This window comes from Neodiprion virginianus, chromosome 7 (assembly GCF_021901495.1).
Source record: "Neodiprion virginianus isolate iyNeoVirg1 chromosome 7, iyNeoVirg1.1, whole genome shotgun sequence".
Classification (NCBI taxonomy): domain Eukaryota; kingdom Metazoa; phylum Arthropoda; class Insecta; order Hymenoptera; family Diprionidae; genus Neodiprion; species Neodiprion virginianus.
Genome location: NC_060883.1, coordinates 5,713,831 through 5,740,334, shown reverse-complemented (window position 1 = coordinate 5,740,334; position 26,504 = coordinate 5,713,831). Strand labels below are relative to the sequence as shown.

Sequence of the window (26,504 nt, the reverse complement as noted above, 5' to 3'; positions counted from 1 at the left end):
GAAAAATTAACGACGGAGCCAGGAATCGAACCTGGTATCTAGCGATGCTTTACCGGAGCCTTACTCCACTAGACCACCTAGCCGCCCTGACTCTGATGTCGTTAATTCCTCTCATTACCAGTAAGTTCAAATTTGTTTTCTTGTGCTGTGATAGTATATGTGAATATAGAAAGTGTTCTTCCTCTTCGAGCACAATTGTAAGAGTGTCTGTAAGTGTGTTTACATTTTGGTAACTTACTCTTCTTGGTGCGAAGCTCGTAAGACAGTCAATGACCGTCTGATATTAAATTGCGGATCGTATATTATTGAAATGCGGATATGCATCATCAATATTAATATTAATCTCGAGGTAATTTTTCATTTTGTGAAAAGTATATATAATTTGAAAAACTGGTAAATTCGAAAAATTAACGACGGAGCCAGGAATCGAACCTGGTATCTAGCGATGCTTTACCGGAGCCTTACTCCACTAGACCACCTAGCCGCCCTGACTCTGATGTCGTTAATTCCTCTCATTACCAGTAAGTTCAAATTTGTTTTCTTGTGCTGTGATAGTATATGTGAATATAGAAAGTGTTCTTCCTCTTCGAGCACAATTGTAAGAGTGTCTGTAAGTGTGTTTACATTTTGGTAACTTACTCTTCTTGGTGCGAAGCTCGTAAGACAGTCAATGACCGTCTGATATTAAATTGCGGATCGTATATTATTGAAATGCGGATATGCATCATCAATATTAATATTAATCTCGAGGTAATTTTTCATTTTGTGAAAAGTATATATAATTTGAAAAACTGGTAAATTCGAAAAATTAACGACGGAGCCAGGAATCGAACCTGGTATCTAGCGATGCTTTACCGGAGCCTTACTCCACTAGACCACCTAGCCGCCCTGACTCTGATGTCGTTAATGTCGTTTCAATAATATACGATCCGCAATTTAATATCAGACGGTCATTGACTGTCTTACGAGCTTCGCACCAAGAAGAGTAAGTTACCAAAATGTAAACACACTTACAGACACTCTTACAATTGTGCTCGAAGAGGAAGAACACTTTCTATATTCACATATACTATCACAGCACAAGAAAACAAATTTGAACTTACTGGTAATGAGAGGAATTAACGACATCAGAGTCAGGGCGGCTAGGTGGTCTAGTGGAGTAAGGCTCCGGTAAAGCATCGCTAGATACCAGGTTCGATTCCTGGCTCCGTCGTTAATTTTTCGAATTTACCAGTTTTTCAAATTATATATACTTTTCACAAAATGAAAAATTACCTCGAGATTAATATTAATATTGATGATGCATATCCGCATTTCAATAATATACGATCCGCAATTTAATATCAGACGGTCATTGACTGTCTTACGAGCTTCGCACCAAGAAGAGTAAGTTACCAAAATGTAAACACACTTACAGACACTCTTACAATTGTGCTCGAAGAGGAAGAACACTTTCTATATTCACATATACTATCACAGCACAAGAAAACAAATTTGAACTTACTGGTAATGAGAGGAATTAACGACATCAGAGTCAGGGCGGCTAGGTGGTCTAGTGGAGTAAGGCTCCGGTAAAGCATCGCTAGATACCAGGTTCGATTCCTGGCTCCGTCGTTAATTTTTCGAATTTACCAGTTTTTCAAATTATATATACTTTTCACAAAATGAAAAATTACCTCGAGATTAATATTAATATTGATGATGCATATCCGCATTTCAATAATATACGATCCGCAATTTAATATCAGACGGTCATTGACTGTCTTACGAGCTTCGCACCAAGAAGAGTAAGTTACCAAAATGTAAACACACTTACAGACACTCTTACAATTGTGCTCGAAGAGGAAGAACACTTTCTATATTCACATATACTATCACAGCACAAGAAAACAAATTTGAACTTACTGGTAATGAGAGGAATTAACGACATCAGAGTCAGGGCGGCTAGGTGGTCTAGTGGAGTAAGGCTCCGGTAAAGCATCGCTAGATACCAGGTTCGATTCCTGGCTCCGTCGTTAATTTTTCGAATTTACCAGTTTTTCAAATTATATATACTTTTCACAAAATGAAAAATTACCTCGAGATTAATATTAATATTGATGATGCATATCCGCATTTCAATAATATACGATCCGCAATTTAATATCAGACGGTCATTGACTGTCTTACGAGCTTCGCACCAAGAAGAGTAAGTTACCAAAATGTAAACACACTTACAGACACTCTTACAATTGTGCTCGAAGAGGAAGAACACTTTCTATATTCACATATACTATCACAGCACAAGAAAACAAATTTGAACTTACTGGTAATGAGAGGAATTAACGACATCAGAGTCAGGGCGGCTAGGTGGTCTAGTGGAGTAAGGCTCCGGTAAAGCATCGCTAGATACCAGGTTCGATTCCTGGCTCCGTCGTTAATTTTTCGAATTTACCAGTTTTTCAAATTATATATACTTTTCACAAAATGAAAAATTACCTCGAGATTAATATTAATATTGATGATGCATATCCGCATTTCAATAATATACGATCCGCAATTTAATATCAGACGGTCATTGACTGTCTTACGAGCTTCGCACCAAGAAGAGTAAGTTACCAAAATGTAAACACACTTACAGACACTCTTACAATTGTGCTCGAAGAGGAAGAACACTTTCTATATTCACATATACTATCACAGCACAAGAAAACAAATTTGAACTTACTGGTAATGAGAGGAATTAACGACATCAGAGTCAGGGCGGCTAGGTGGTCTAGTGGAGTAAGGCTCCGGTAAAGCATCGCTAGATACCAGGTTCGATTCCTGGCTCCGTCGTTAATTTTTCGAATTTACCAGTTTTTCAAATTATATATACTTTTCACAAAATGAAAAATTACCTCGAGATTAATATTAATATTGATGATGCATATCCGCATTTCAATAATATACGATCCGCAATTTAATATCAGACGGTCATTGACTGTCTTACGAGCTTCGCACCAAGAAGAGTAAGTTACCAAAATGTAAACACACTTACAGACACTCTTACAATTGTGCTCGAAGAGGAAGAACACTTTCTATATTCACATATACTATCACAGCACAAGAAAACAAATTTGAACTTACTGGTAATGAGAGGAATTAACGACATCAGAGTCAGGGCGGCTAGGTGGTCTAGTGGAGTAAGGCTCCGGTAAAGCATCGCTAGATACCAGGTTCGATTCCTGGCTCCGTCGTTAATTTTTCGAATTTACCAGTTTTTCAAATTATATATACTTTTCACAAAATGAAAAATTACCTCGAGATTAATATTAATATTGATGATGCATATCCGCATTTCAATAATATACGATCCGCAATTTAATATCAGACGGTCATTGACTGTCTTACGAGCTTCGCACCAAGAAGAGTAAGTTACCAAAATGTAAACACACTTACAGACACTCTTACAATTGTGCTCGAAGAGGAAGAACACTTTCTATATTCACATATACTATCACAGCACAAGAAAACAAATTTGAACTTACTGGTAATGAGAGGAATTAACGACATCAGAGTCAGGGCGGCTAGGTGGTCTAGTGGAGTAAGGCTCCGGTAAAGCATCGCTAGATACCAGGTTCGATTCCTGGCTCCGTCGTTAATTTTTCGAATTTACCAGTTTTTCAAATTATATATACTTTTCACAAAATGAAAAATTACCTCGAGATTAATATTAATATTGATGATGCATATCCGCATTTCAATAATATACGATCCGCAATTTAATATCAGACGGTCATTGACTGTCTTACGAGCTTCGCACCAAGAAGAGTAAGTTACCAAAATGTAAACACACTTACAGACACTCTTACAATTGTGCTCGAAGAGGAAGAACACTTTCTATATTCACATATACTATCACAGCACAAGAAAACAAATTTGAACTTACTGGTAATGAGAGGAATTAACGACATCAGAGTCAGGGCGGCTAGGTGGTCTAGTGGAGTAAGGCTCCGGTAAAGCATCGCTAGATACCAGGTTCGATTCCTGGCTCCGTCGTTAATTTTTCGAATTTACCAGTTTTTCAAATTATATATACTTTTCACAAAATGAAAAATTACCTCGAGATTAATATTAATATTGATGATGCATATCCGCATTTCAATAATATACGATCCGCAATTTAATATCAGACGGTCATTGACTGTCTTACGAGCTTCGCACCAAGAAGAGTAAGTTACCAAAATGTAAACACACTTACAGACACTCTTACAATTGTGCTCGAAGAGGAAGAACACTTTCTATATTCACATATACTATCACAGCACAAGAAAACAAATTTGAACTTACTGGTAATGAGAGGAATTAACGACATCAGAGTCAGGGCGGCTAGGTGGTCTAGTGGAGTAAGGCTCCGGTAAAGCATCGCTAGATACCAGGTTCGATTCCTGGCTCCGTCGTTAATTTTTCGAATTTACCAGTTTTTCAAATTATATATACTTTTCACAAAATGAAAAATTACCTCGAGATTAATATTAATATTGATGATGCATATCCGCATTTCAATAATATACGATCCGCAATTTAATATCAGACGGTCATTGACTGTCTTACGAGCTTCGCACCAAGAAGAGTAAGTTACCAAAATGTAAACACACTTACAGACACTCTTACAATTGTGCTCGAAGAGGAAGAACACTTTCTATATTCACATATACTATCACAGCACAAGAAAACAAATTTGAACTTACTGGTAATGAGAGGAATTAACGACATCAGAGTCAGGGCGGCTAGGTGGTCTAGTGGAGTAAGGCTCCGGTAAAGCATCGCTAGATACCAGGTTCGATTCCTGGCTCCGTCGTTAATTTTTCGAATTTACCAGTTTTTCAAATTATATATACTTTTCACAAAATGAAAAATTACCTCGAGATTAATATTAATATTGATGATGCATATCCGCATTTCAATAATATACGATCCGCAATTTAATATCAGACGGTCATTGACTGTCTTACGAGCTTCGCACCAAGAAGAGTAAGTTACCAAAATGTAAACACACTTACAGACACTCTTACAATTGTGCTCGAAGAGGAAGAACACTTTCTATATTCACATATACTATCACAGCACAAGAAAACAAATTTGAACTTACTGGTAATGAGAGGAATTAACGACATCAGAGTCAGGGCGGCTAGGTGGTCTAGTGGAGTAAGGCTCCGGTAAAGCATCGCTAGATACCAGGTTCGATTCCTGGCTCCGTCGTTAATTTTTCGAATTTACCAGTTTTTCAAATTATATATACTTTTCACAAAATGAAAAATTACCTCGAGATTAATATTAATATTGATGATGCATATCCGCATTTCAATAATATACGATCCGCAATTTAATATCAGACGGTCATTGACTGTCTTACGAGCTTCGCACCAAGAAGAGTAAGTTACCAAAATGTAAACACACTTACAGACACTCTTACAATTGTGCTCGAAGAGGAAGAACACTTTCTATATTCACATATACTATCACAGCACAAGAAAACAAATTTGAACTTACTGGTAATGAGAGGAATTAACGACATCAGAGTCAGGGCGGCTAGGTGGTCTAGTGGAGTAAGGCTCCGGTAAAGCATCGCTAGATACCAGGTTCGATTCCTGGCTCCGTCGTTAATTTTTCGAATTTACCAGTTTTTCAAATTATATATACTTTTCACAAAATGAAAAATTACCTCGAGATTAATATTAATATTGATGATGCATATCCGCATTTCAATAATATACGATCCGCAATTTAATATCAGACGGTCATTGACTGTCTTACGAGCTTCGCACCAAGAAGAGTAAGTTACCAAAATGTAAACACACTTACAGACACTCTTACAATTGTGCTCGAAGAGGAAGAACACTTTCTATATTCACATATACTATCACAGCACAAGAAAACAAATTTGAACTTACTGGTAATGAGAGGAATTAACGACATCAGAGTCAGGGCGGCTAGGTGGTCTAGTGGAGTAAGGCTCCGGTAAAGCATCGCTAGATACCAGGTTCGATTCCTGGCTCCGTCGTTAATTTTTCGAATTTACCAGTTTTTCAAATTATATATACTTTTCACAAAATGAAAAATTACCTCGAGATTAATATTAATATTGATGATGCATATCCGCATTTCAATAATATACGATCCGCAATTTAATATCAGACGGTCATTGACTGTCTTACGAGCTTCGCACCAAGAAGAGTAAGTTACCAAAATGTAAACACACTTACAGACACTCTTACAATTGTGCTCGAAGAGGAAGAACACTTTCTATATTCACATATACTATCACAGCACAAGAAAACAAATTTGAACTTACTGGTAATGAGAGGAATTAACGACATCAGAGTCAGGGCGGCTAGGTGGTCTAGTGGAGTAAGGCTCCGGTAAAGCATCGCTAGATACCAGGTTCGATTCCTGGCTCCGTCGTTAATTTTTCGAATTTACCAGTTTTTCAAATTATATATACTTTTCACAAAATGAAAAATTACCTCGAGATTAATATTAATATTGATGATGCATATCCGCATTTCAATAATATACGATCCGCAATTTAATATCAGACGGTCATTGACTGTCTTACGAGCTTCGCACCAAGAAGAGTAAGTTACCAAAATGTAAACACACTTACAGACACTCTTACAATTGTGCTCGAAGAGGAAGAACACTTTCTATATTCACACTTATAGGTTATGTTCGACCGTTTGAGTTCACGATCACTGGCAACCTATACACGATCCACAGGTTGCATACGCATGTTTAACGCAAGCCCACAACTTCTCAGGTATAGACAGGTTATGTTATATTATTTTAGGATTTTTATTACTCCATTTTCGTGAAAATAAATGCCAAACACAATCAAATCAAATAATGTAACAACAGTTATCAAACGTCACATTGACACTACATATTACACTAACAGCAATCAATATTAAGTTTACACCCCTGTCATTTTATATAATTTTTTTTTTTAATCGTTTACTCCAATCGTATTTCCAATTTTCAGTTTCAACCTATATAAAGAAACTATTAGATAATTATTACATCTATTACATATAAAAATGTACCCTACTATTAAGTAGGAAACTCGATAAGGCTGTACTTAAAAATTTGTTGCCTATTGTCGATAAATTATAATTACACATTGAAATTCATTCACCTATTTCCTCTTTTTTTTTCCATATGTTTATATCAGGTTTACGCCATGTTTGAGGAATGATTTGAAGTCTAAAACTAGAGGATTGAAGAAAACAAATAAAGCGCAATGGAACTCTGCAAATTTATTAAAAAAGAACCAGAGATCGATAACTGCTACGAAATTAAAACTGAGACCTATGAAAGTTTTGAATCCTACTTGACGTTTGATTACATGTCGTGCGGTATAAAAATTGAATGTAAAGAAGAATTTCCAAATGTGCAAGACAGCAGCCAAAATCTGCAGAACACTGCTCAATCTCCCAATCTCAAGTTTTCCATTCCAGCTATCCCCCTTGAACATTCACATAATCAAGAAGTATTGAAAAATGTAGATTCTCAAACCTGTAATTCGACATCTTCGGCCGAACTTGATTCAAAAACAAGCAAAGAAGTGAGTATAACACATAAATATGAAATGTCTTATTTTCAATATTCATTCGCAGTGGCTTAAAAATCTTTCCTGCCTTTTTGGTATTAGTTGAAACAACGTTAATAACTTTTTATAGTATATATCTGAAGTGAGCACTTTTTAGGAGTCAATCTCTTTAAATCCGATGGAAAGTAACTGACAATCAGAGGTATAGAGAGGTTAAAAAAAAACTATATAATTTGCATGCTGTAGCTTAATTATAATACTGACTTACGAGTCAATTATGGACTGCGTTTTAATGTCAGTTCGTCTGAGTAAGCAAAAGCGATTAGAATTCTTGTATGTATTACGTATTTTTCACAAATCTAACGTAACGGGCACATTCATCTATATTTGCAAAAAACAATTCAGAGTTATTGACGCTATAATAATATGGGATTAATTAGTACCATTACTGTAACGACATACATTTAAAAAACAATGTTTTCTCACAATTTTTGGATTGTCCGAAATTTATTAATCCGTAACAAAGTATTACTTGCTAATATTTTGAAAACCCAGCTCTTTTAAAACCATTCTAAAATTGCCAAGTAATGCTTTTTTTTTAAATTTTTCGTTACTAACTTCAAGCTCGCACATAATCATGCAAAAAATAGTTTTTGCTCAATCCTGTTAGCTATAATAGTAAGATATTAGAGTAGGCATTTTTTTCGATTATTTGTTTGACCTTTGATATTTCATGAGAAAAACATTAAGCATCGAGATATGAGTAGTTTCATTTAAACTCCTTATGATGAGACGAAAAAAAAAATCTTCATACCTCTGATGTAATATTCTGATTAAGAAGTATGATACAACTGTAATTTTAAAAAGTATGGTGAAATTTTATTGAAAGCCATTACTAATTGCTAAAAGAGATATTGAATATGAATTGATTTGAAGATGCATCCTAATTTTGATATTCGAAATGTATTAACAAATTGGTGGGCATTTCAGCTGAATCTACATTTGAAGACAGAATCTGTAGAACTTGAAACTTTGAATGAAAAAACACTCAAGCAATCGCCCAAATATGATCGATACGCATTACCGTGGGATTTTGTGGATGTTCGGCACGCACATGATGACGAGAATCTTAAAAATGCTCCAAAAGTGCCAACGAAACGTGCAAAATCACCAGCCCTCGTTCGATCTGAACTTTATGAAGGTAAGATGAACAAATCACCAAAGTGTAACGAACGAAACAAAGAAAATCTCACTTGCGAAATCTGCGACAGACCATTTCAATACATGTCACTGTTGACTCAACACATCCAAACTCACAATAAGTCCAATTATCACGAATGTGATACATGTGGAAAGAAATTCAAATTGAAACAATGTTTACAACAACATTTACGATCGCATGAATCGAAAACATACTCTTATGACGAATGCCACAGAACATACAAAAGGAAATCAACCCTGAGGCAGCATATTAAAATACATAGTCTGGATAGCCTTGACAATTGGTTGATTAGACAGACTAAACTTACTGAGAACACACAGTTAACATCAAAGAATCATAAAAAAGATGAGAAAAAATCTACAATAGATAAAGAATCAGCCAAATCTTCAAATGGGGGAAGGGTGGATACCAAAGAACCAAAAAAAATTTACGTGTGTGACATTTGTGGTGAACGGTTTAAAAAAAAATCAAGTTTAGCAGTCCACATTGAATTTTTACATATTGAAATCCTTAAGGAACATGACGAGAAGCTTAAGCCTTCATCTTCTAAATCAAACATAAAAAGACCATATCCATGCAGCATTTGCGGCAAAAGATTTACGCAAACGTCGCATGTGGGAAGGCATAAAAAGGCAAGTCATTCCGGTAGTAAACCTCATACCTGCAAATTGTGTAATGAAGGGTTCTCTACAACGTCAAGCCTAAAGCGACACATGTTGAATAAACACAATGACACATCAACGAAAGGAACAAACCATCGAAGTATTCAAGGTAACAAATTACTAGAGGTTAAAAATTTTACCTGCAAAATTTGTGACAAGTCTTTTATATGTGCCAGTGATTTGCGTCGCCATTGCGCAATTCACGATGCCCGGAAACCGTATGAGTGCGACATTTGTAAGAAACAATTTCGAATTAAATCCTACTTATATGCACACATATTAACGCATGACAATTGGAGACCGTATCCATGTCACAGTTGCCCAAAACTTTACAGACGTAAATCGAGTCTCCAGAGACACATTCAAATTAATCATTCGGTTAAAACAAAATACAACTGCAGCGATTGTCGGAAGTCTTACAAACACTTAGTGTCTTATCGCTCTCACATGAAGAAATGTCATGGAGTTCAGCCTTCCAAAATCTAACTTATGTCTGTGATTAAAGAGATTGAATTTTACAATATTATATACTTGTTAAAATGTTATTGTTATATTACGCACTTCAATTATTTTACTGGCGATTCTATTCGTTCGATGTTGAATGTTTCCGTTCAAGTTTATATTGTTAAATTCACTTTATTCAGACACTGTATTGTGCTGAAGAATTTTGTTCAAACAAGAACACAGGTTAATTGATTTATACGAATAGATACATACGTTTTTCTCAGAAGTACGAGTATTAATTACGTACGTATTTTTACAATCATCTGAGATTAACTGCCAAATATGTAGACTTGTATTCAACGCATTACGATCATTTTATAAATAATCAATGAACCAATGATGCACCAAAGCATTTATTTTTTACATCAAATTGTTACTATAATAATGTTAGATGATGAAGGCGATCTATATATCATTTTATTATGAAAAATTACATATGAATAAATATTTTCATACACTATCTACTGAATTTACGTGTTACGAGATTTAGGAATAATAAAAATTAATTAACTATACACGTTTGTAACCGAAATAAAATATAAATAGTTTGCTATAGAAGTCCACACAAATTTCTAAGATCCACAACTTACGTTTCATTCATGTGAATTATTGCGGGATAGGAATCACTAACATTAACCATTCAGGATCTAGCATGATTGCTTGCGTAGCAATAATAGCTTCAACACTCAAGCTTTCAAATTTTCAAGCGAAAATGCAAATATAAAATAACATGAAAGTCGTTGATTGTTGAGACTGACTTCAACAGGGAAAATAATAAAACCAGGTAGATCATTCTTTTGCATAACTGTTTTATTTCGAAAAGGAAGATGAGCAAAAAAAAAAAAAATGATCATGCATGTTCAATTCTACATTAATCAAAACTTTTGAAATTGGCCAAATCCATCCAAGGCTAAATTTGATGCAGCCTGTAAAATGAAACACAAAATGTGCTTGATATATCACACACATAAACGTCACCTACATTCAATAAATTCTATTTTTGAACTAGGTAACAAATAAAAAAAAATCATAGCATCCAGGCGTCCTGGTGGTTGCGCGTGTCGCTCGGAGAAATAGTTTAGTACTAATTAACTACATTTCTACTATCTACGACGGTCGAAAACTGAACCACTATTACACGGTGACAAGTAAAACATATGATAAAAGTTCGTAAATTTTATTTCCAAAATTATAGCAAAATCTCTAATGACACTCTTCATTTCGTCGCGACTTTGTTCAAAGTACAAAATTTAAAAAACGTGTTTCAGAACTTCGAAACGGACCAGTTTCTTCAACAGAAACTTTACAAAACTATAGTGGTGTTGCCGGCCGTCTAGAGGTTAACAGCTGCAAGGTTTACATTCTTGAAGTTTCAGCTACTTATAAATTTCACTACTAACAATAACTCACTGTCTTTACTCGTGGTTCAAATACCGATCCGACAGCAGTGTTTCATAAAATGTTGAAATCACAGTTCTGCAAAAAAAAAAAAAAAAAGAGCGGGTTCAAGAATAATCGAATTTTCAGACTTGATTGCACTATTATTACTGTAATGATATCAGATAGCAAATAGTAAAAATCACGGCATTCATAGATCTTGGTGGTAAAGTGTATCATCATATTAAATTCTGATGGCTTTGACGTCGCAACAATAAGGGAATTATATTTCCCTCAAACAAAAAGACTAATTTGAATTTCAATCGTAGGAACTTACTCATATTAAATGATGTTCCTTCTGCTTAGCCAGTGATCCAACGAAATTAACTAATGACGAATATTGATATGAAACTGTGCATCCTGTACAGCCTGCAATTAAAAAAATAACAGGTTTTACACAGGTTGCATGTTAGTGTCGCGGGTACTTAATAATTTCAAAAATCAGATAGCAAATAGTAAAAATCACGGCATTCATAGATCTTGGTGATATAGAGTGTCATCATGTAAATTGTGGTTGCGGTATTGCGTGAAAATTGAAGACAAGAAATATTAAATTCTTTCCAATCCAAAAACTATTTGCTATTTCCATCATAGTTACTTACTTTCATTCATGATGTTCTTCCTGAGTCAGTAATCCAACAAACTTAGGCAACACCCATATGAAAAAGTTTGGTCCGTAAAGCCTGCAATTAAAAAACTGGACTTAAACAAGTTGCACGATACAATTTCATAGGTGTCTAGAAATGGTAGAAATCAGATAGCAAATAGAAAAAATCACGGCATTCATAGATCTTGGTGATATAGAGTGTCATCATGTAAATTGTGGTTACTGTAAAGTCTCTAATCCAGAAACTATTTACTATTGCAATCATAGCAACTTACTTTCATTTGTGATGTTCTTCCCAAGTCAGTAATCCAACAAACTTAGGCAACACCCATATGAAAAAGTTTGGCCCGCAAAGCCTGCAATTCAGAAACAATGAGACTTAAACAAGTTGCACAATACAATTTCATCAATGTCTAGAAATGGTATACATCAGATAGCAAATAGAAAAAATCACGGCATTCATAGATCTTGGTGATATAGAGTGTCATCATGTAAATCATGGCTCCTGCAAAGTCTCTAATCCAGAAACTATTTACTATTTCAATCATAGCAACTTACTTTCATTCATGATGTTCTTCCCGAGTCAGTAATCCAGCCAACTTAGGTAACACCCATGTGAAAAGGTTTGCTCTGCAAAGCCTGCAATTAAAAAATAACTAGACTTAAACAGGTTGCATATCATGCATTGATGTCTAGAAATGTAGAAATCAGATAGCAAATACAAAAAATCACGACATTCGCAGATCTTGATAAAATTTGTCATCACATAATTACCAAAAACCAATAAAGACTTTCATTGAGGGGAATTGCCTTGTCGTAAAAGCAGCAATAAAACAAAGTGCAAAGTTGAAATATTACCAACCTTTGGACAACGGACTGGTGACATTTCCTGACAAGTCCAGATAATTATGATCATCTAGATAAACATAAAAGTTGCTTTTTAAATATTTCAATTGTATATCAGTTGTGTAACATCATAGACTTACCCAGATTTTCCTTTACAGGTAATAAGGATATGAAAAAATCAAATGAGAAAATGTTGAACAACAAAAACATGAATGGAAATGTTATTTAAATTTTTTTATTGACTTGTACAGTTTAATCGGCTTTTTTAGGAGCACGGATCTTCTTTGCAGGTAATGGCTTTTGTGAGCGCAGTACAGCAGAAGCACGACGCAGAGCAACCTATAAAATTCAATATGAAGTTATAGTCTGACTCTCATGGCACTTCACTCTCCTTTCTATAAAATAGCCGATCATACCAGAAGACGAATTCCTACTCTTAAGCGTTTTAGAGAAAATGTAATGATGAAATTTTACCTTATTCAGGTCCACTCTGTATTTGTTAGCAGTAAGAAGAGTGCGGAGTTTGTGCAGTGAACGACGTGCACCAGCCTTCATTGTCCGTCTAACGGTTGCTTTGGCAGGCTTGTTCACTGACTTTGCCTTTTTATAGACAACAGTGAAACCCTTTTTGTCTGGGGTATCAACAATGCCAACGCTCTTGCGATGAACCAAACCCGAGTAGCGGTAACTGCTCAGATTAGTCAGGTTATTTGACTCCTATAATAATTGAAGCATCTCAACTATTGTATATATTACATGCATACATATTCATTCACCAAATATCTAGTTACTTTCATCGTGGCATAATTTGACTTTCAAAATTGCAAGTTTTCTAAACGAATCACACAGTGAATCAACTATCAATCATTCATGTATCACAAATTTTGTTTCATCAAGTTAACGTTGAAGAAATCTACACAAAACATCATTCCAATAACGTTCGTTACAATAAAATTCAACTCGACCACGTGGGTAGGATTACTGACTACTGATGCATGAGATATAAAAATTGATATAATACAATCTAGCTTATTACACTTTATATGATTATAACCAATAGATATTCTCGAACTATTGAAATCACAATAAAGGGGGGATAGGGATGAGTTGATACACATCATTGCTATTCGATGGTTTATTTTTGTAACTTTCCACATCAACATTACCTGCGCAAAAATTTCTTGTCACAATTTGTAGGCAGTTTCTAAAAGCATTACGCATATCGTCCGATATGAACTACAAGATCACTTTTTGCATGCATCTAACTTATGATCCATTATTCAATACACCCAGATAAATGTTGAAAATCTCAGGGGAAAGCCGAACTAACTTGATTTTGGTTTATTGTTGATGTAGTAACTAAAAAGTCGTCAATTATTTATTGTTTTTATACATTTTTTCAAAGTGTGCACCTGGCCCTTGTGCTCAAATGTCAATCATTTTTTTAAAAATCATCAGTGTACTTAGTTCACTCCATGTTGCAAATAGACACAGCATAATTTCATAAATAAAATTGATTGCATAGATATGGGCCATTGCGTATGATTCCTTGACACTTAAAGGCTTGCGAAAAGTAATGTTGCAGAATATAACCTTACAATTTTGAATCATAAGATCTAATGATTTTAACTCATCAAAATTGCATACTATCCAATTGAGTTCAATAAAAATTTTGTGGAATTGTTTATTATTCTCTTGCTGTATACGCAAACTGGTAAGCTCGACTTACCGTAGAGAAGGGCTTGCTAATGTTGCGCTTCTTCAACAGAAACGCATTGTTGTTGCGAATGATCATCCAGTTTAGATGGGACGACATCTTGACGGCCTGAAAATCGTAATTCGTTGTAAAATAGGTTAAATCATTGATTTACGAACTGTTTCTCAACGTTGGAGTAATTCTAGGGAACGTTTTACATCTAAAGAATAACGAGGTTGAAGTTAGTAACGTTATTGTAACGAAACATTGGGGGAAAAATCACTATTTCTCAACTTGACATTGATTTTGAAAGAACTGAGAGGTCGAAATATGAATGTATTTTGTTTCATTACCGTTTACTGAATTTCAGACAATTTCAGAATCGCGAAATAACGATATTTACTCAGCACGAATTGTTGCTATAACGTTACTAACTTCAATATGATGGAGAATAAGGAATGGCGTGTTGTCACTCGCACGGCACACGTGCTCAGAAATAGTTATCCTAATCAACCAAACGGAAACAATAACGTTACTGTTCAATTGCCGTGATTCACAGATGAAGAAAAATCCTCAAGTGATTATAAAAATGGGAAATACGTTCTCTAGAATTATCTATAATATCCTGAAATTTACGCAACCTTACTCACCGCTTACAGTCAACTGTAAAGAAGCGGAAAGAGAGAATTACGGAAGTAGTCATCCGCCTACTGCAGTCAAATTAAAACTATAACGACTACCGGTAATTTAACGGCGAGTTATTTGTTCAAATGATTTTTACGTAAAAATATTTTGATACAATTAAAAATTTTATATGCGTTTGGTTGAAAAGAACCGTTATAAGTAATCTAAGGATTATATAAAATTCCAAAATTGAGACATGCCCTCGCAGATCTCACTTAGTTTTTCTATTACGTTATTTTTAGTGGTCTCGGGAATCGATAAGCGAATGCGATCTACTTTACAGCGCTTTTCATTGGTAGCATCGAAAGTCTAAACGCGTTCAAGATTGCTGTTCATCGATCCAAAACTAGGGAAATTCTGCTGAGTCGCGTCACGGACTGCGATTTCCCTAGTTTCCACCCAATAGAATTGCCAATAAACTAGAGAAAATACTTGTCGATGATTATTTTTCTTGTCACGCCACGCAGTGATAGAATAGAACAAATACGCGATTTCGATCACTTCGATCAGTCTGTCTTTGCTGTTTAGTAAATTCAATGAAAATTTATAATTTTCTACACGCGCTTTGCACATTTTGATCAATTGCTGAATTTTGTTGGAAAATCTTTATTTCGGCTAAAATTTTAATTCATTTTTTAGTCTATTTTTGTTTCTCTTACTTCCGGAACTTTTTGAAGATTTTATAGGGGAATCAATTGATTGTAATAGAAAAAAAACTTCCCAATATTCCATGGTATATGTCCCGGAACTAGATATTCCAAATATCAGTGATATTGCGTCCAATATAATCCTATTTCAGCAATTATTAAAATTGTTATTCGATTATGAATTTCAACAAAATTAATGCTTTCAGTAATTTCAATCTAAAATCCGGCTTTTGGCTAATGAGCGGTGGCATGAAACTTTCTTTCAAAACATCACAGTGCGTCGAGCTAGTAAGAAATAAGAATACAATACTGCCAGTACATTCATCTTTATTACTACGTTAATATCATGTATATGGCAATTCATTATAAAAATTGACATCAGCTTTTTTATCACCTGAAACACACTCAACTGTATCTTCCCTAGTCCATGTGGTAAAATCCTGTGGTATAAAAATGTTAGTATCCGAATGAAAGAGTTCGTCATCTTTGGAAAACTTTTGCAAACTTGCCCATCTAGTAGCGACTCTTTTATAAAAGCACTTTCTGAAAGCCAGGCAGTGAGCATGGGGCAATTTTTCATACTTTGCCCGCATAAATCCAAGATTAGACAAAACATAGCGCCAGGATTTCATGAATCTCGCATTAGCACCAACATGCTTTGAATCTGGAGTAATGATCAACAATAAGCCGCCACTTTTCAATAAATTGTAAGCCTTCTTGCAACAAGCGTATCTCTGCTCAGGAGATGGCAAATATTCTAGCAACAAGCAGAACACAACTGTATCAAAAGATCCCACAGTCAATTGTTCAACTTGTTGCTTGTTTGCAGAAAATACATCTTCCTGTCCTATTTGCATGCTCAAAAAGTCACATTGCAATACTCCATCGCAAGATGGAGCCAGATCAATAGCAGTCACATCAAAAAAATTTACACCGCCAAAGGGGTTGTAACAACTTCCCACATCGAGCAGCTTTACTTTGCAATCTTCCCTGTGCGAAGCTTGTACGATGCTTGAATCGTGTTCATTGTTGCTTATTTGCAAATTGTTTTCAGTACTTTTCTCAAATTTTGTACTTGGCTTCATAGAGCAATGTTTGTTGAGACTTTTCTTCAGATCTGGAGTATCTTTATCATCCACTGGTGTTAATTCTGAATTTGAACAAATTAACCCATCTGAAAGACCACTCGTGCTGTTTTCAGAATCTGACCACTCTTGATATGTTGATATTCCACTGTGGCTTTGATCGTTCGTTATTTTCCGATTAATATTCACCTCTCTGTCCCAAAACAATTCTATACCACCCCTAAAAAAATATTCCCAACATTGTGACTTCACCCAGTCTATTCTACACTTCGTATTTTTCTTTGGATCCGCTACGTTTTCAGCCCAGTGTTTTGTTGCTAGCTTTTGCATTGCCTCGGCATATTTCTGCAATCAAATTTCTCATTGTTTTTCGTATGATAACAGTAATAATTGATGGGTTGAAACTTGACCATCCTAACCTGCAACGTGTCACTTTCAGCCACATGTCTTCTCCACGCTGTTTCTGGGCCATAAATTTGCGATTCTTTTCGCAAATTGCTATGAACACTCTTTATGAATGCAGCCAAGTCTTTATGCTCGGTCGAAGCCATTGTTGACAACCGAAGAACAGTAGTTAGTCAACAGGTTTTCCCAATAGTCAACAATTCTCAAAACATGAATGTGCAACTGCGTTCTATTTCCCAGCAATCGCGGGATGTCTACGCTGCTATTGGCGGTTGCCACTGTAATTTACAACTTCATTAAATTAGAATGTTCAGCGAATCTACGTGATGCTTTTCAAGTCCCTGCTTCCTGGGGATCGATTACAGGGTGTATTTGAAAAATCGTTGAATTGCCGCATAGTTGAATACAATTTGTTGAATCAATTTGTATTAATAGGTAAGACAAAAAACGCGGGCCAAGGATAGGTGAAAAAATCAATCATTGACATACGATTAAGTACTGCTGATTTCGAATTATTTTTACTACATGGTAATATGTGCGATTCCGCGTTATCCGTACGTAGATAATTATTCTTAGTACAATCCGACCACCGCTTAAGCCTGTAATAAACATTTTACGATAAACGTATGATGGAGTAACTGCAGTCTTCATTGGCAGATATAAATACCATTGACAGATTAAGAAACATTCTAAACTCGATAACTACTTTTCTTGGAACATGATTTGTTTTGCACAGGCAATTATTCGGTCCAGGGACAGAGCTACAGGTTGTAGCAAGTAACCTGGTGTCTGCAGAGATGGACTTAAAGCTGAAAACATAAGAGATAAAAACGATGGTTCAACGCACTGATGGTATGTAAAGAAATCAGGGTAAATGATTTGGATAATTGTATAAATTGATTGAGATATTAATTGTACATTCTATATATACATTTAGGAGTGATTTATAATTAAATTGAAGGATTAAGAATTTGACGTACAGAAAATTTCAATTCATTGTTTAGTTGTATATGATCGTCCAATGCCGATATCAAATGCATTTGATAATTGTATTTGAGTTGAGCGTAACTTATGTAAACGTTGAAATTGGTTTCTTAAAATCGATCATATTCGTCTTCCAAAGCTGCCACGTAAGAAGGTAATCCAAGTTTAACGAGCTTCGGAAAGAAGGGGGTGAAATAAGTTGCTGACGTGACTAAAATAAAACACATACTAATGCCTTGGCTTATACCGATATATTTTCGCATTGTATGTAAAGCGTAGCATCGTATAAGGATGAGCCATATTCAAGTAATAATATTGCAGAACTATATTGAATCATTGACTAGTTATCGGTATAAAAATATAATTTGTTTTCGCTATATTATTTCGGTACCCAATAAATCAGTCATCTTGTTGTTTTGTAAATCTTATTGTTAACATAAAGTTGAACTATTCATTGACAATTCCAAATAATTTGGCGGGTCATGTGATGACGGAGTTTCGTTCCAATCACATCCTCTGATGCGAGGCTAGTAACGGCAAGAAGTCCTAACTTTATGTAGATCTTACACATATTTTTTGCTAATGAATACACATATGATTAGAGAGTTTCGTGGTTCCATTCCAACCATTTTTATGCGGCATTAATCCACAAGCATATGGTGTTCAAATGCTCACAAAGATTCCGATCTATGCACTCTCCAGTGCAAAGTAGAGATTAGTGGTTCAACGACAAGAATACCACGGTCAATGTTTCTAGTTTGATATTGAAAATAATAACCATCTGTGATCCTTGGATTTTAATGTGATTTTAATGTGATTTTAATGGATATCCTACGGGATGCGAGTAAACTGCATAAATAATTGGCCATGATATTAATCTTGAGCTTGTATAGTACACGCTTGAACATATTATATGGATATTATCTAACCATCATAGACTAATTAACTCACCTGCCTGCGTGATTTCAACATAATTCAATAAAAAATACCGTAAAATAAGATAATGAAGCGGCACTGAAGATACGGAAAGCAGAATCCATTTGAACCTGAAGACTTAATTCGCTGTGAGCCGCCGCTTGGAGGGGAGCTGCGAAACGATCGCAGCGCGCGGGGTGGCGAGTAGCGAGTTGAGCGAGCGTGTGTTGTGATAGCATTTTGTATGAGAAACAATAGACGATATGTGGAATTACACTTGTTGTGCTGTTAACTGCAAAAATAACGGTAAAACTAGTGATTGTATATTTTACAAGTTTCCAACTACATCACACAAAATGGTTCAAAGGCAAAAATGGATTGCTGCTGTGAAAAGAAAACAGTAAGTAACATAACTTTACTTTCGACGCCTTAGTTTTCTATATTTCTAAAATCAAGCCAACTATATCAATAGGTGAACTATTATGCTATCTGCATGAAACACTATATAAATACATAAGTATTATTGTTTTTTACAGTCCTGATGGTTCAAAGTGGACTCCAAAAACTCATCATGTAATATGTAATGCTCATTTCATTGGCAAGAAAAAATCAGATGATCCTGCGAGTCCAAGCTACGCGCCAACTATATTCCCTCCAGTTTATCATGCAAAGCAAGTAAATGAAAGAGCTGTTTTGAGCAGGTAAATGTATGAGAAGTAAAAATATAATTATAAAATTGAATAATATATACATCGATATTTATATAATAACACATGTATCTATTAATTATAGGTACAATCGACTCATGAACCGAAGAAAGACTCTTCACAAGCATAACATCGGAGTGAATTGTGGTACTGGAAATCAAGTTAATGACGACCATAACAATGTTGTCAATAATAGTGGACGTGAACCTATGGATATAAGCAGTGCCGAAGTAATTTTAAAAAGTGATCAAGAGTGTCAAGTAGATTTTGTAAGTTCTGCTGGTATCGATTTAATTTTTTTAGTGAAAATAAAAACTGGACTGACATTTTCAGCCATAGCAATTTTCTTTGGTTTACATCGGTCAACTATCTCCAAGATATTCTTTTCAACTTTACAATATTTGAGTTCGTCAACTGCAAATTTAGTGTTTTGGCCAAGTAGAGCTGCCGTACAAAAAACTATGCCGGAATGTTTTAAACCTCAGTACTCTAATACTTGGGTTATCATAGACTGCACTGAATTCAAGATAGATGTTCCGTCAAGTGTTGACGACCGTATTTACTGTTACTCTCATTATAAGAAAGGTTTAACAGCAAAAGTACTGATTGGAATCACACCATCTGGGTTCATCTGTTTCAAATCGAAAGTTGCTGGCGGTAGAAAAGGTGATTCCCAATTAACTATTGAATCGAATTTGGTAGATTCATTGGAAGATGGTGATGTGGTTTTAGCAGATAAAGGTTTTCCTGAAATCAGGTCTATCATTGGTGCAAGTGGTAAACGAGTATTTCTTATTATGCCACCATTTTTGGAAAAAAAATCAGAATTTTCGAAAGAAGAAACAGATCTGACTTACAACATCGCAAGAGTTCGAATTCATGTAGAAATAATTATGCAACGACTTAAAACATATCAAATTTTGTATAAAATTCCAGAACATTTGTTCTTTTGCATCGATAATATTATTCATGTTATCTGCGTCTTAGTAAATTTACAGCCACCAATTTTTTCTAATAAAACAAAAACTATCAAGTAGAATAATAAAAACCTTTATTCGTAAAAGGTAGTGGTTTTCATTGTGTATTTATTAATATTATATTGATACATACTACTGGAGTTTCAACTCGTTATTATTTTCAACTTTTCACTTCACTGTTACAGTGGAAATATCACTTATTTGATAATATTTTGCTGATTTGGATATTTATCAGTATGCCTCTAATGTAAATTAACATGCCGGCTGTTTAGCTTTTGAAACCGCTAGGTGGCGGCACGAGCGAGGCTCACAGCGGTATATAAGCTAATCTGGTATTTGTGCAAATTCACTCGTATACGTAACACTTGTTTATCCCTACAAAAACAAGACTTTGCGATTTCACCAGTTGTTAGTTTACCCTGGTCACATACGCCGACGCGTAGTCACGATGGTCTTCCACTCCTCGGTGAAATGTGTACTCTTACTATTTTTACTCATGATCAGTATTTGTTCGATAAATTACGCCCAGACCAAGGATATCGCCGCTCCGGTGGTAACGATTCCTCAAGGAACCCTACAAGGAACAATTCGAACAACCAATCACAATCGGAATATTTCTGCTTTCTTGGGAATTCCTTATGCACAACCACCAATTGGGAATCTCAGGTACAATATCCATACAAGACAGAGAATTTTGCGCGATGGAACCGATGCATGAATCGTTTGTTTCTCTCTTTCATCTTTTATCTTCGCTATTCTTTTCTGTAACAATTTGCAATAACCGATCACAATGTGTGAATATAGAAAGTGTTCTTCCTCTTCGAGCACAACTTGTAAGAATGTCTGTAAGTGTGTTTACATTTTGGAATCTTACGCTTCTGATGCGAAGCTCGTAAGACAGTCAATGACCGTCTAATATTGAAATGCGGATATGCATCATCAATATTAATATTAATCACGAGGCATTTTTCATTGTTGAAACGTATAATTTTTGAAAAACTGGTAAATTCGAAAAATTAATCTTTCGAATTTCTTAATCTTTCTTAATTTTTCGAATTTACCAGTTTTTCAAAAATTATACGTTTCAACGATGAAAAATGCCTCGTGATTAATATTAATATGGATGATGCATATCCGCATTTCAATATTAGACTGTCATTGACTGTCTTACGAGCTTCGCATCAGAAGCGTAAGATTCCAAAATGTAAACACACTTACAGACATTCTTACAAGTTGTGCTCGAAGAGGAAGAACACTTTCTATATTCACACATACTATCACAGCACAAGAAAACAAATTTGAACTTACTGGTGATGAGAGGAATTAACGACATCAGAGTCAGGGCGACTAGGTGGTCTAGTGGAGTAAGGCTCCGGTAAAGCATCGCTAGATACCAGGTTCGATTCCTGGCTCCGTCGTTAATTTTTCGAATTTACCAGTTTTTCAAAAATTATACGTTTCAACCGATCACAATGTTTTCGAAAACTTTGCACGATAGATTTGCAAATCCCGTAGCTGCGGATGGCTGGAATGGATCTCGCAAGGCTAACGTAGACTTAAGTATGTGCCCTCAAGCCTCAGAGGATATTGTCTTGGGCAATGAAGACTGCTTGTGGCTCAATATTTACACACCGCAGGTAATTCAGATACTTTATCCGCTTTCATTAAGACTTTCTAAAGTATTTCTTGAACTAATTCAAGTTTCGCAAATTATTGAGCACTATAATTATATCATATCATCTGTGATGAAATTACAGTTAGAATTTTATGGTTATCTCAATCTTCAAAATTTCTACCATTCTACACGTGAAATTCATTTTCCAATTCATTAATTGCATGCTTGCGGCTGAATTGCCTCCAATAATTTATTGTCAGTGTTACAGGCAATTGGTAGGGTAGCAGGAAAGTGAGGCTTTGCGTACCAGTTTAGCTGGACGAAAGTAGCCAATGTCGTCTCAGTATTGTAAAGATAAGTTCGCGCATGCGCAGTCCAGAATTGATTCACTTTCGTCCTTAGGGAGAAGAAATTGACGACTTGCGTCCCGCAAAATTATCAGGCAAAGCCCAATCACTTTTCGTCCACTTGTTACAAAAACTATCGTGCATGATTCGGGCTCACAGTTGGCGATCGTAAGTCGCGTGATTGCAAACTTCACGCTCGTCGCAATCGCCAACTTTCGTCCCTTAATTGTCACACAATATACTATTGTATACTGCACGTATAATGTAACGTAAGATTGCAATCAGAATCAGTTGTAATACAATATATTTACAAGCACACACTATTTGTATTCCCTCCTGAATTCTCTGTGCACAATGCAGTTTCCGGAGAGCAACAACTCGGCATTACTTCCGGTGATCGTGTATATTTACGGAGGAGGTTTTAGGACTGGAAATGCTAGATCTGATAAATACGGCCCAGATTACTTACTTGATGCAGACATAGTACTGGTTCTTCCAAGTTACCGTGTTGGTCCACTTGGATTTTTGAGTACCGGTGACGAGGTGGCCTCAGGAAATTGGGGGCTCAAGGATCAGGTCTTGGCACTAAAGTGGGTTCAAAAAAACATAAAGTACTTTGGCGGCGATCCTGATAGAGTCACATTTGTTGGAGCGAGTTCAGGCGGCGCGTGCGTGCATCTTTTGACGCTGTCAGATGCAACAATTGGTAAAACAACAAAGCTTATCATTACCATGAATGAGAATTCAATAATATTACATGCGAAATAGAATTAGATACTATCTGTTATAATGGAATTCATTTTAGTCCACGATGTTTCAGAGTTAGTGCGAGGCATTTTGCTTCCAAGCTTTGGGTCATACCTAACTTAAATTCATGCTTTCGAATAAACGTAACAAAGCATAACTACATACATACTGGCTTATTTTGTGGAAATAATACATGGACAATTAATTACAGGGTAAATCTACCTGCAGTTATGCAATTCAGGAAACACTTTACCGATTGACATTTGTCTCACGGTCAATGATTCAAGAGAGTGAGGGGTTGAGCCATCGTGAATAATGTGACAAATATTGATCGATAAAATGTACTCTCAATTACTGAAATGCAGGCCGATTTCTTTGAAATGTACCCTAAGGTGCATAAACGCAGGCGCATTTTACCTCGTGCTAAATCGCCCACGTAACATTTCAACGAAATAACCTGATATCAATTGAATCTAACGCATAGTTATAATAACTGTTACCTAACATCATCAATCTGTGTGTTCACTCAGGGCTTTTTCATAAATATATAACGCAGAGTGGATCAGCGCTCGCAACATGGGCTCATACACCCAGAGCTGCTTGCGCGAGCCGCGCTTTTCAACTTGGCGAGTACGTCGGATGTTTCAACAACACGTCGGATTCTCTAATCGACTGCCTGCGAACAATTGACTTTGTTGATATTCTTGCCACGCAACCGCAGTTTTTTGAGTGGCGCACATATCCAGACCTCATTTGGGGCCCTACCGATGAGCCGGACATCGAAGGCGCAGTACTAACCGACAGTCCCACGAATCTTTTTGCTGCTGGAAAGATCCGTGACCTGCCTTGGATTTCCGGTGTCACCCGAGATGAAGGAACCATGTACACGGGAGGTGAAAATCATATCTTTTAACACTGCCAACTAAAAAAAAAGTCGGCTTAAAGATTTTGAAAATAAGATGATGTCAAATTCAATTTGGCAGACGGGATATCAAAATCGTAAGATTCTTATTGTTGTAGTGACTCTAAAATTCAAAATAGAACGCTGAAAACGATGGACCAATACCGGAAAATTATTGTTTTCAATGTATAATCAGAATTTGTTTTGGTGACCTGTGTAACCCGAGTTACACAGAACTGACATCACTCTTCCAAATTTTGTTCGCCATGTAATCAATCGACCCATCGTTTCGTTTTTCTTGATTTGAAAGTTAAATTTGAAACCTAGGCTTACGTTCTATAATTTCTTGGTTCAAAATCATATTTTTCCTGATTGGGTTCACGTACAGATTTCTTCGACAGTGAAGAAATGTTTCAAGATTTTCTCGAGAACTATGACTTTGCCTTGCCCCGCATGATGAGCTTGACATACCAACCGGACAAAGGAAGTGCTTACGTTAACGGCATAAAGTCGTATTACTTAAACAACGATCTGACCACCAATACAAGTGTTGTAAGTAATTTCAAAAAATCAAGAAACACATGCTCACTCTGAGTTTAAGTGAAAGAAATTAACCTGGAATTATAGGCTGTTATTCCCGAGTCAAGAGGGATACTTCACTTTCTCATATGATTTTGGAAACTTTACAAATCAACGTGGTACCATCGGATGATTTCAATAAACCAGCTAATAGCGAAATGGCCGTATTTGCAAATGAACATTGATCAAAAGTCCATTACTGTCTTATATTCGGTATTGGATATTCCCCAGGAATTTGAAGCATCCTTCGTATAAGCCCTCAACACGATCATTATTAGAAACATAAAGCCTAATACCCCACGTATATTAGGGTACTCGTTATTTTTGTTATTTTGGATAAGAGTGTAATATAAGTACACTGTATAGGATAAAGGGAAAAATCTGTACAGAAATAAGGATATATGCATAGGGATGAAGGGTTAAATCCTGGATTCCTGATACGACGGCTCCCCGAGATATCTATATAATATAGATATATATATAAACTATTTTGGATCCTTTACGATAATTTGACCCATCCACAGCTACTCGCTAACATTACGCACGCCACTGGCGATGGTATGTTTCGATATCCGGCCTACGACGCACTTCTACAGCAAAATTCTATGGCAAAGAATCCACAGTACTTCTACACTTTCAACTATCGAGGAACTTTCTCCAACATTTACCGTTATTATAATACAACGAAAGAATTGGGTGTAGCTCACGGTGACGAAACCTTTTACATCTTTGCACCTGAACCGCAGTTTGCCAGACTAAATTTAAACAAAACCACGACCAGAAGAGATTTGGAAATCGTAGACATCATGGTTCAGTTGTGGACCTCCTTTGCAACCAATGGGTAAACCGTTACTAATCAGTAAATTGTTATTATTTTACTAATTTAATTGGCAAAGTGTGTTAAAGAATTGATTTTTCAGAACACCGACGACTTTGGCTTCAAACGGCACAATATGGAAACCATTTTCGGCTGCAGAGAGAAACTATCTTCAAATAGGAAACGGATCTGAAGTTTCGCTCAAAGTTCAGCATTCTTTCTTTGAGGAGCGAATGAAATTTTGGGCTACCTTAAAAGAAACTCCAAAGACCTTAACTGTCCTATCAAACGGCTCAAATGTCATAACATCCAAATTTTATTCATTATTCGTACTTATGTTATCTTTTTCAAAGATATTTTTGTAACAGCGATGAAGAAATGGATAAAAAAATGGAGTCTTTTGCAGACCCTGGTTAAAATTCCATCAGAAACAGACAGAAGACGAATCCTGTCTGAATCGAGTGTGTTTTTGTCACGGTAATTTCAGACAGAAGCAGTTGGATATGCCCGTTCTTATACGCATCTATGTGCAACAGCAGACAGAATTCCT

General features: G+C 35.8%; 5 protein-coding genes and 2 long non-coding RNA genes across 18 annotated transcripts in view; 4 read left to right on the top strand and 3 right to left on the bottom strand.

The window, feature by feature from the left end:
- LOC124308771 (zinc finger protein 2-like) overlaps positions 1-10,643 on the top strand; it is a 91,730-nt gene extending 81,087 nt beyond the window's left edge. For 4 of the 7 annotated variants that reach the window (XM_046771804.1, XM_046771803.1, XM_046771808.1 and 1 more), the window contains 2 exons: positions 7,193-7,585; positions 8,561-10,643. In XM_046771804.1, coding sequence (XP_046627760.1) covers positions 7,262-7,585; positions 8,561-9,940 — 1,704 coding nt within the window. In that variant the 5' untranslated portion in view covers positions 7,193-7,261 and the 3' untranslated portion in view covers positions 9,941-10,643. Of the gene's footprint in view, positions 1-6,684; positions 6,782-6,871; positions 6,919-7,192; positions 7,586-8,560 lie in introns of those variants that run through there. The other 3 variants (XM_046771801.1, XM_046771802.1, XM_046771806.1) reach the window with 3 other exon arrangements.
- Positions 1-18,636, top strand: part of LOC124308783 (uncharacterized) — a 29,748-nt gene extending 11,112 nt beyond the window's left edge. Inside the window, exons 2-4 of the long non-coding RNA XR_006909087.1 lie at positions 11,404-11,407; positions 14,952-14,959; positions 18,624-18,636. This is a non-coding gene — a long non-coding RNA (uncharacterized LOC124308783). The remainder of the gene's footprint in view (positions 1-11,403; positions 11,408-14,951; positions 14,960-18,623) is intronic.
- On the bottom strand, positions 11,122-12,269 carry LOC124308781 (uncharacterized). Its single transcript, XR_006909085.1, has 3 exons — positions 11,998-12,269; positions 11,673-11,764; positions 11,122-11,434 (listed from the first exon to the last, which is right to left on the bottom strand). It is a non-coding gene; the product is annotated as an uncharacterized LOC124308781 (long non-coding RNA).
- LOC124308778 (60S ribosomal protein L28) overlaps positions 13,070-26,504 on the bottom strand; it is a 24,937-nt gene continuing 11,502 nt past the window's right edge. For 2 of the 3 annotated variants that reach the window (XM_046771823.1, XM_046771822.1), the window contains 5 exons: positions 23,222-23,230; positions 20,816-20,823; positions 14,578-14,673; positions 13,323-13,565; positions 13,070-13,187 (listed from right to left, as the gene is read on the bottom strand). In XM_046771823.1, the coding sequence (XP_046627779.1) occupies positions 13,101-13,187; positions 13,323-13,565; positions 14,578-14,673; positions 20,816-20,823; positions 23,222-23,230 (443 nt within the window). In that variant the 3' untranslated portion in view covers positions 13,070-13,100. Of the gene's footprint in view, positions 13,188-13,322; positions 13,566-14,577; positions 14,674-15,194; positions 15,258-20,815; positions 20,824-23,221; positions 23,231-26,504 lie in introns of those variants that run through there. The other variant, XM_046771824.1, reaches the window with a different exon arrangement.
- On the bottom strand, positions 16,191-17,740 carry LOC124308774 (S-adenosylmethionine sensor upstream of mTORC1). The gene is made up of 2 exons (XM_046771815.1): positions 17,380-17,740; positions 16,191-17,305 (listed from the first exon to the last, which is right to left on the bottom strand). The coding sequence occupies exons 1-2, from the start codon at positions 17,509-17,511 to the stop codon at positions 16,220-16,222; spliced, it is 1,218 nt and encodes a 405-aa protein (XP_046627771.1). The 5' UTR covers positions 17,512-17,740; the 3' UTR covers positions 16,191-16,219.
- On the top strand, positions 19,653-21,058 carry LOC124308775 (uncharacterized). 3 transcript variants are annotated; one of them, XM_046771816.1, is made up of 2 exons: positions 19,653-19,939; positions 20,057-21,058. In XM_046771816.1, exons 1-2 carry the CDS (start codon positions 19,848-19,850, stop codon positions 21,006-21,008), a joined length of 1,044 nt encoding a protein of 347 aa, XP_046627772.1. In that variant the 5' UTR covers positions 19,653-19,847; the 3' UTR covers positions 21,009-21,058. The 3 variants fall into 3 exon arrangements, with proteins under 3 accessions (XP_046627772.1, XP_046627774.1, XP_046627773.1); XM_046771818.1 differs by having other exon boundaries at positions 19,653-19,965; XM_046771817.1 differs by having other exon boundaries at positions 19,653-19,971.
- The window catches only part of LOC124308770 (esterase E4-like), a 7,065-nt gene continuing 1,860 nt past the window's right edge, over positions 21,300-26,504 (top strand). Inside the window, exons 1-7 of one of the 2 annotated variants that reach the window (XM_046771799.1) lie at positions 21,303-21,614; positions 22,447-22,585; positions 23,271-23,616; positions 24,188-24,550; positions 24,947-25,110; positions 25,662-25,978; positions 26,058-26,362. In XM_046771799.1, the coding sequence (XP_046627755.1) occupies positions 21,397-21,614; positions 22,447-22,585; positions 23,271-23,616; positions 24,188-24,550; positions 24,947-25,110; positions 25,662-25,978; positions 26,058-26,319 (1,809 nt within the window). In that variant the 5' untranslated portion in view covers positions 21,303-21,396 and the 3' untranslated portion in view covers positions 26,320-26,362. The other variant, XM_046771800.1, reaches the window with a different exon arrangement.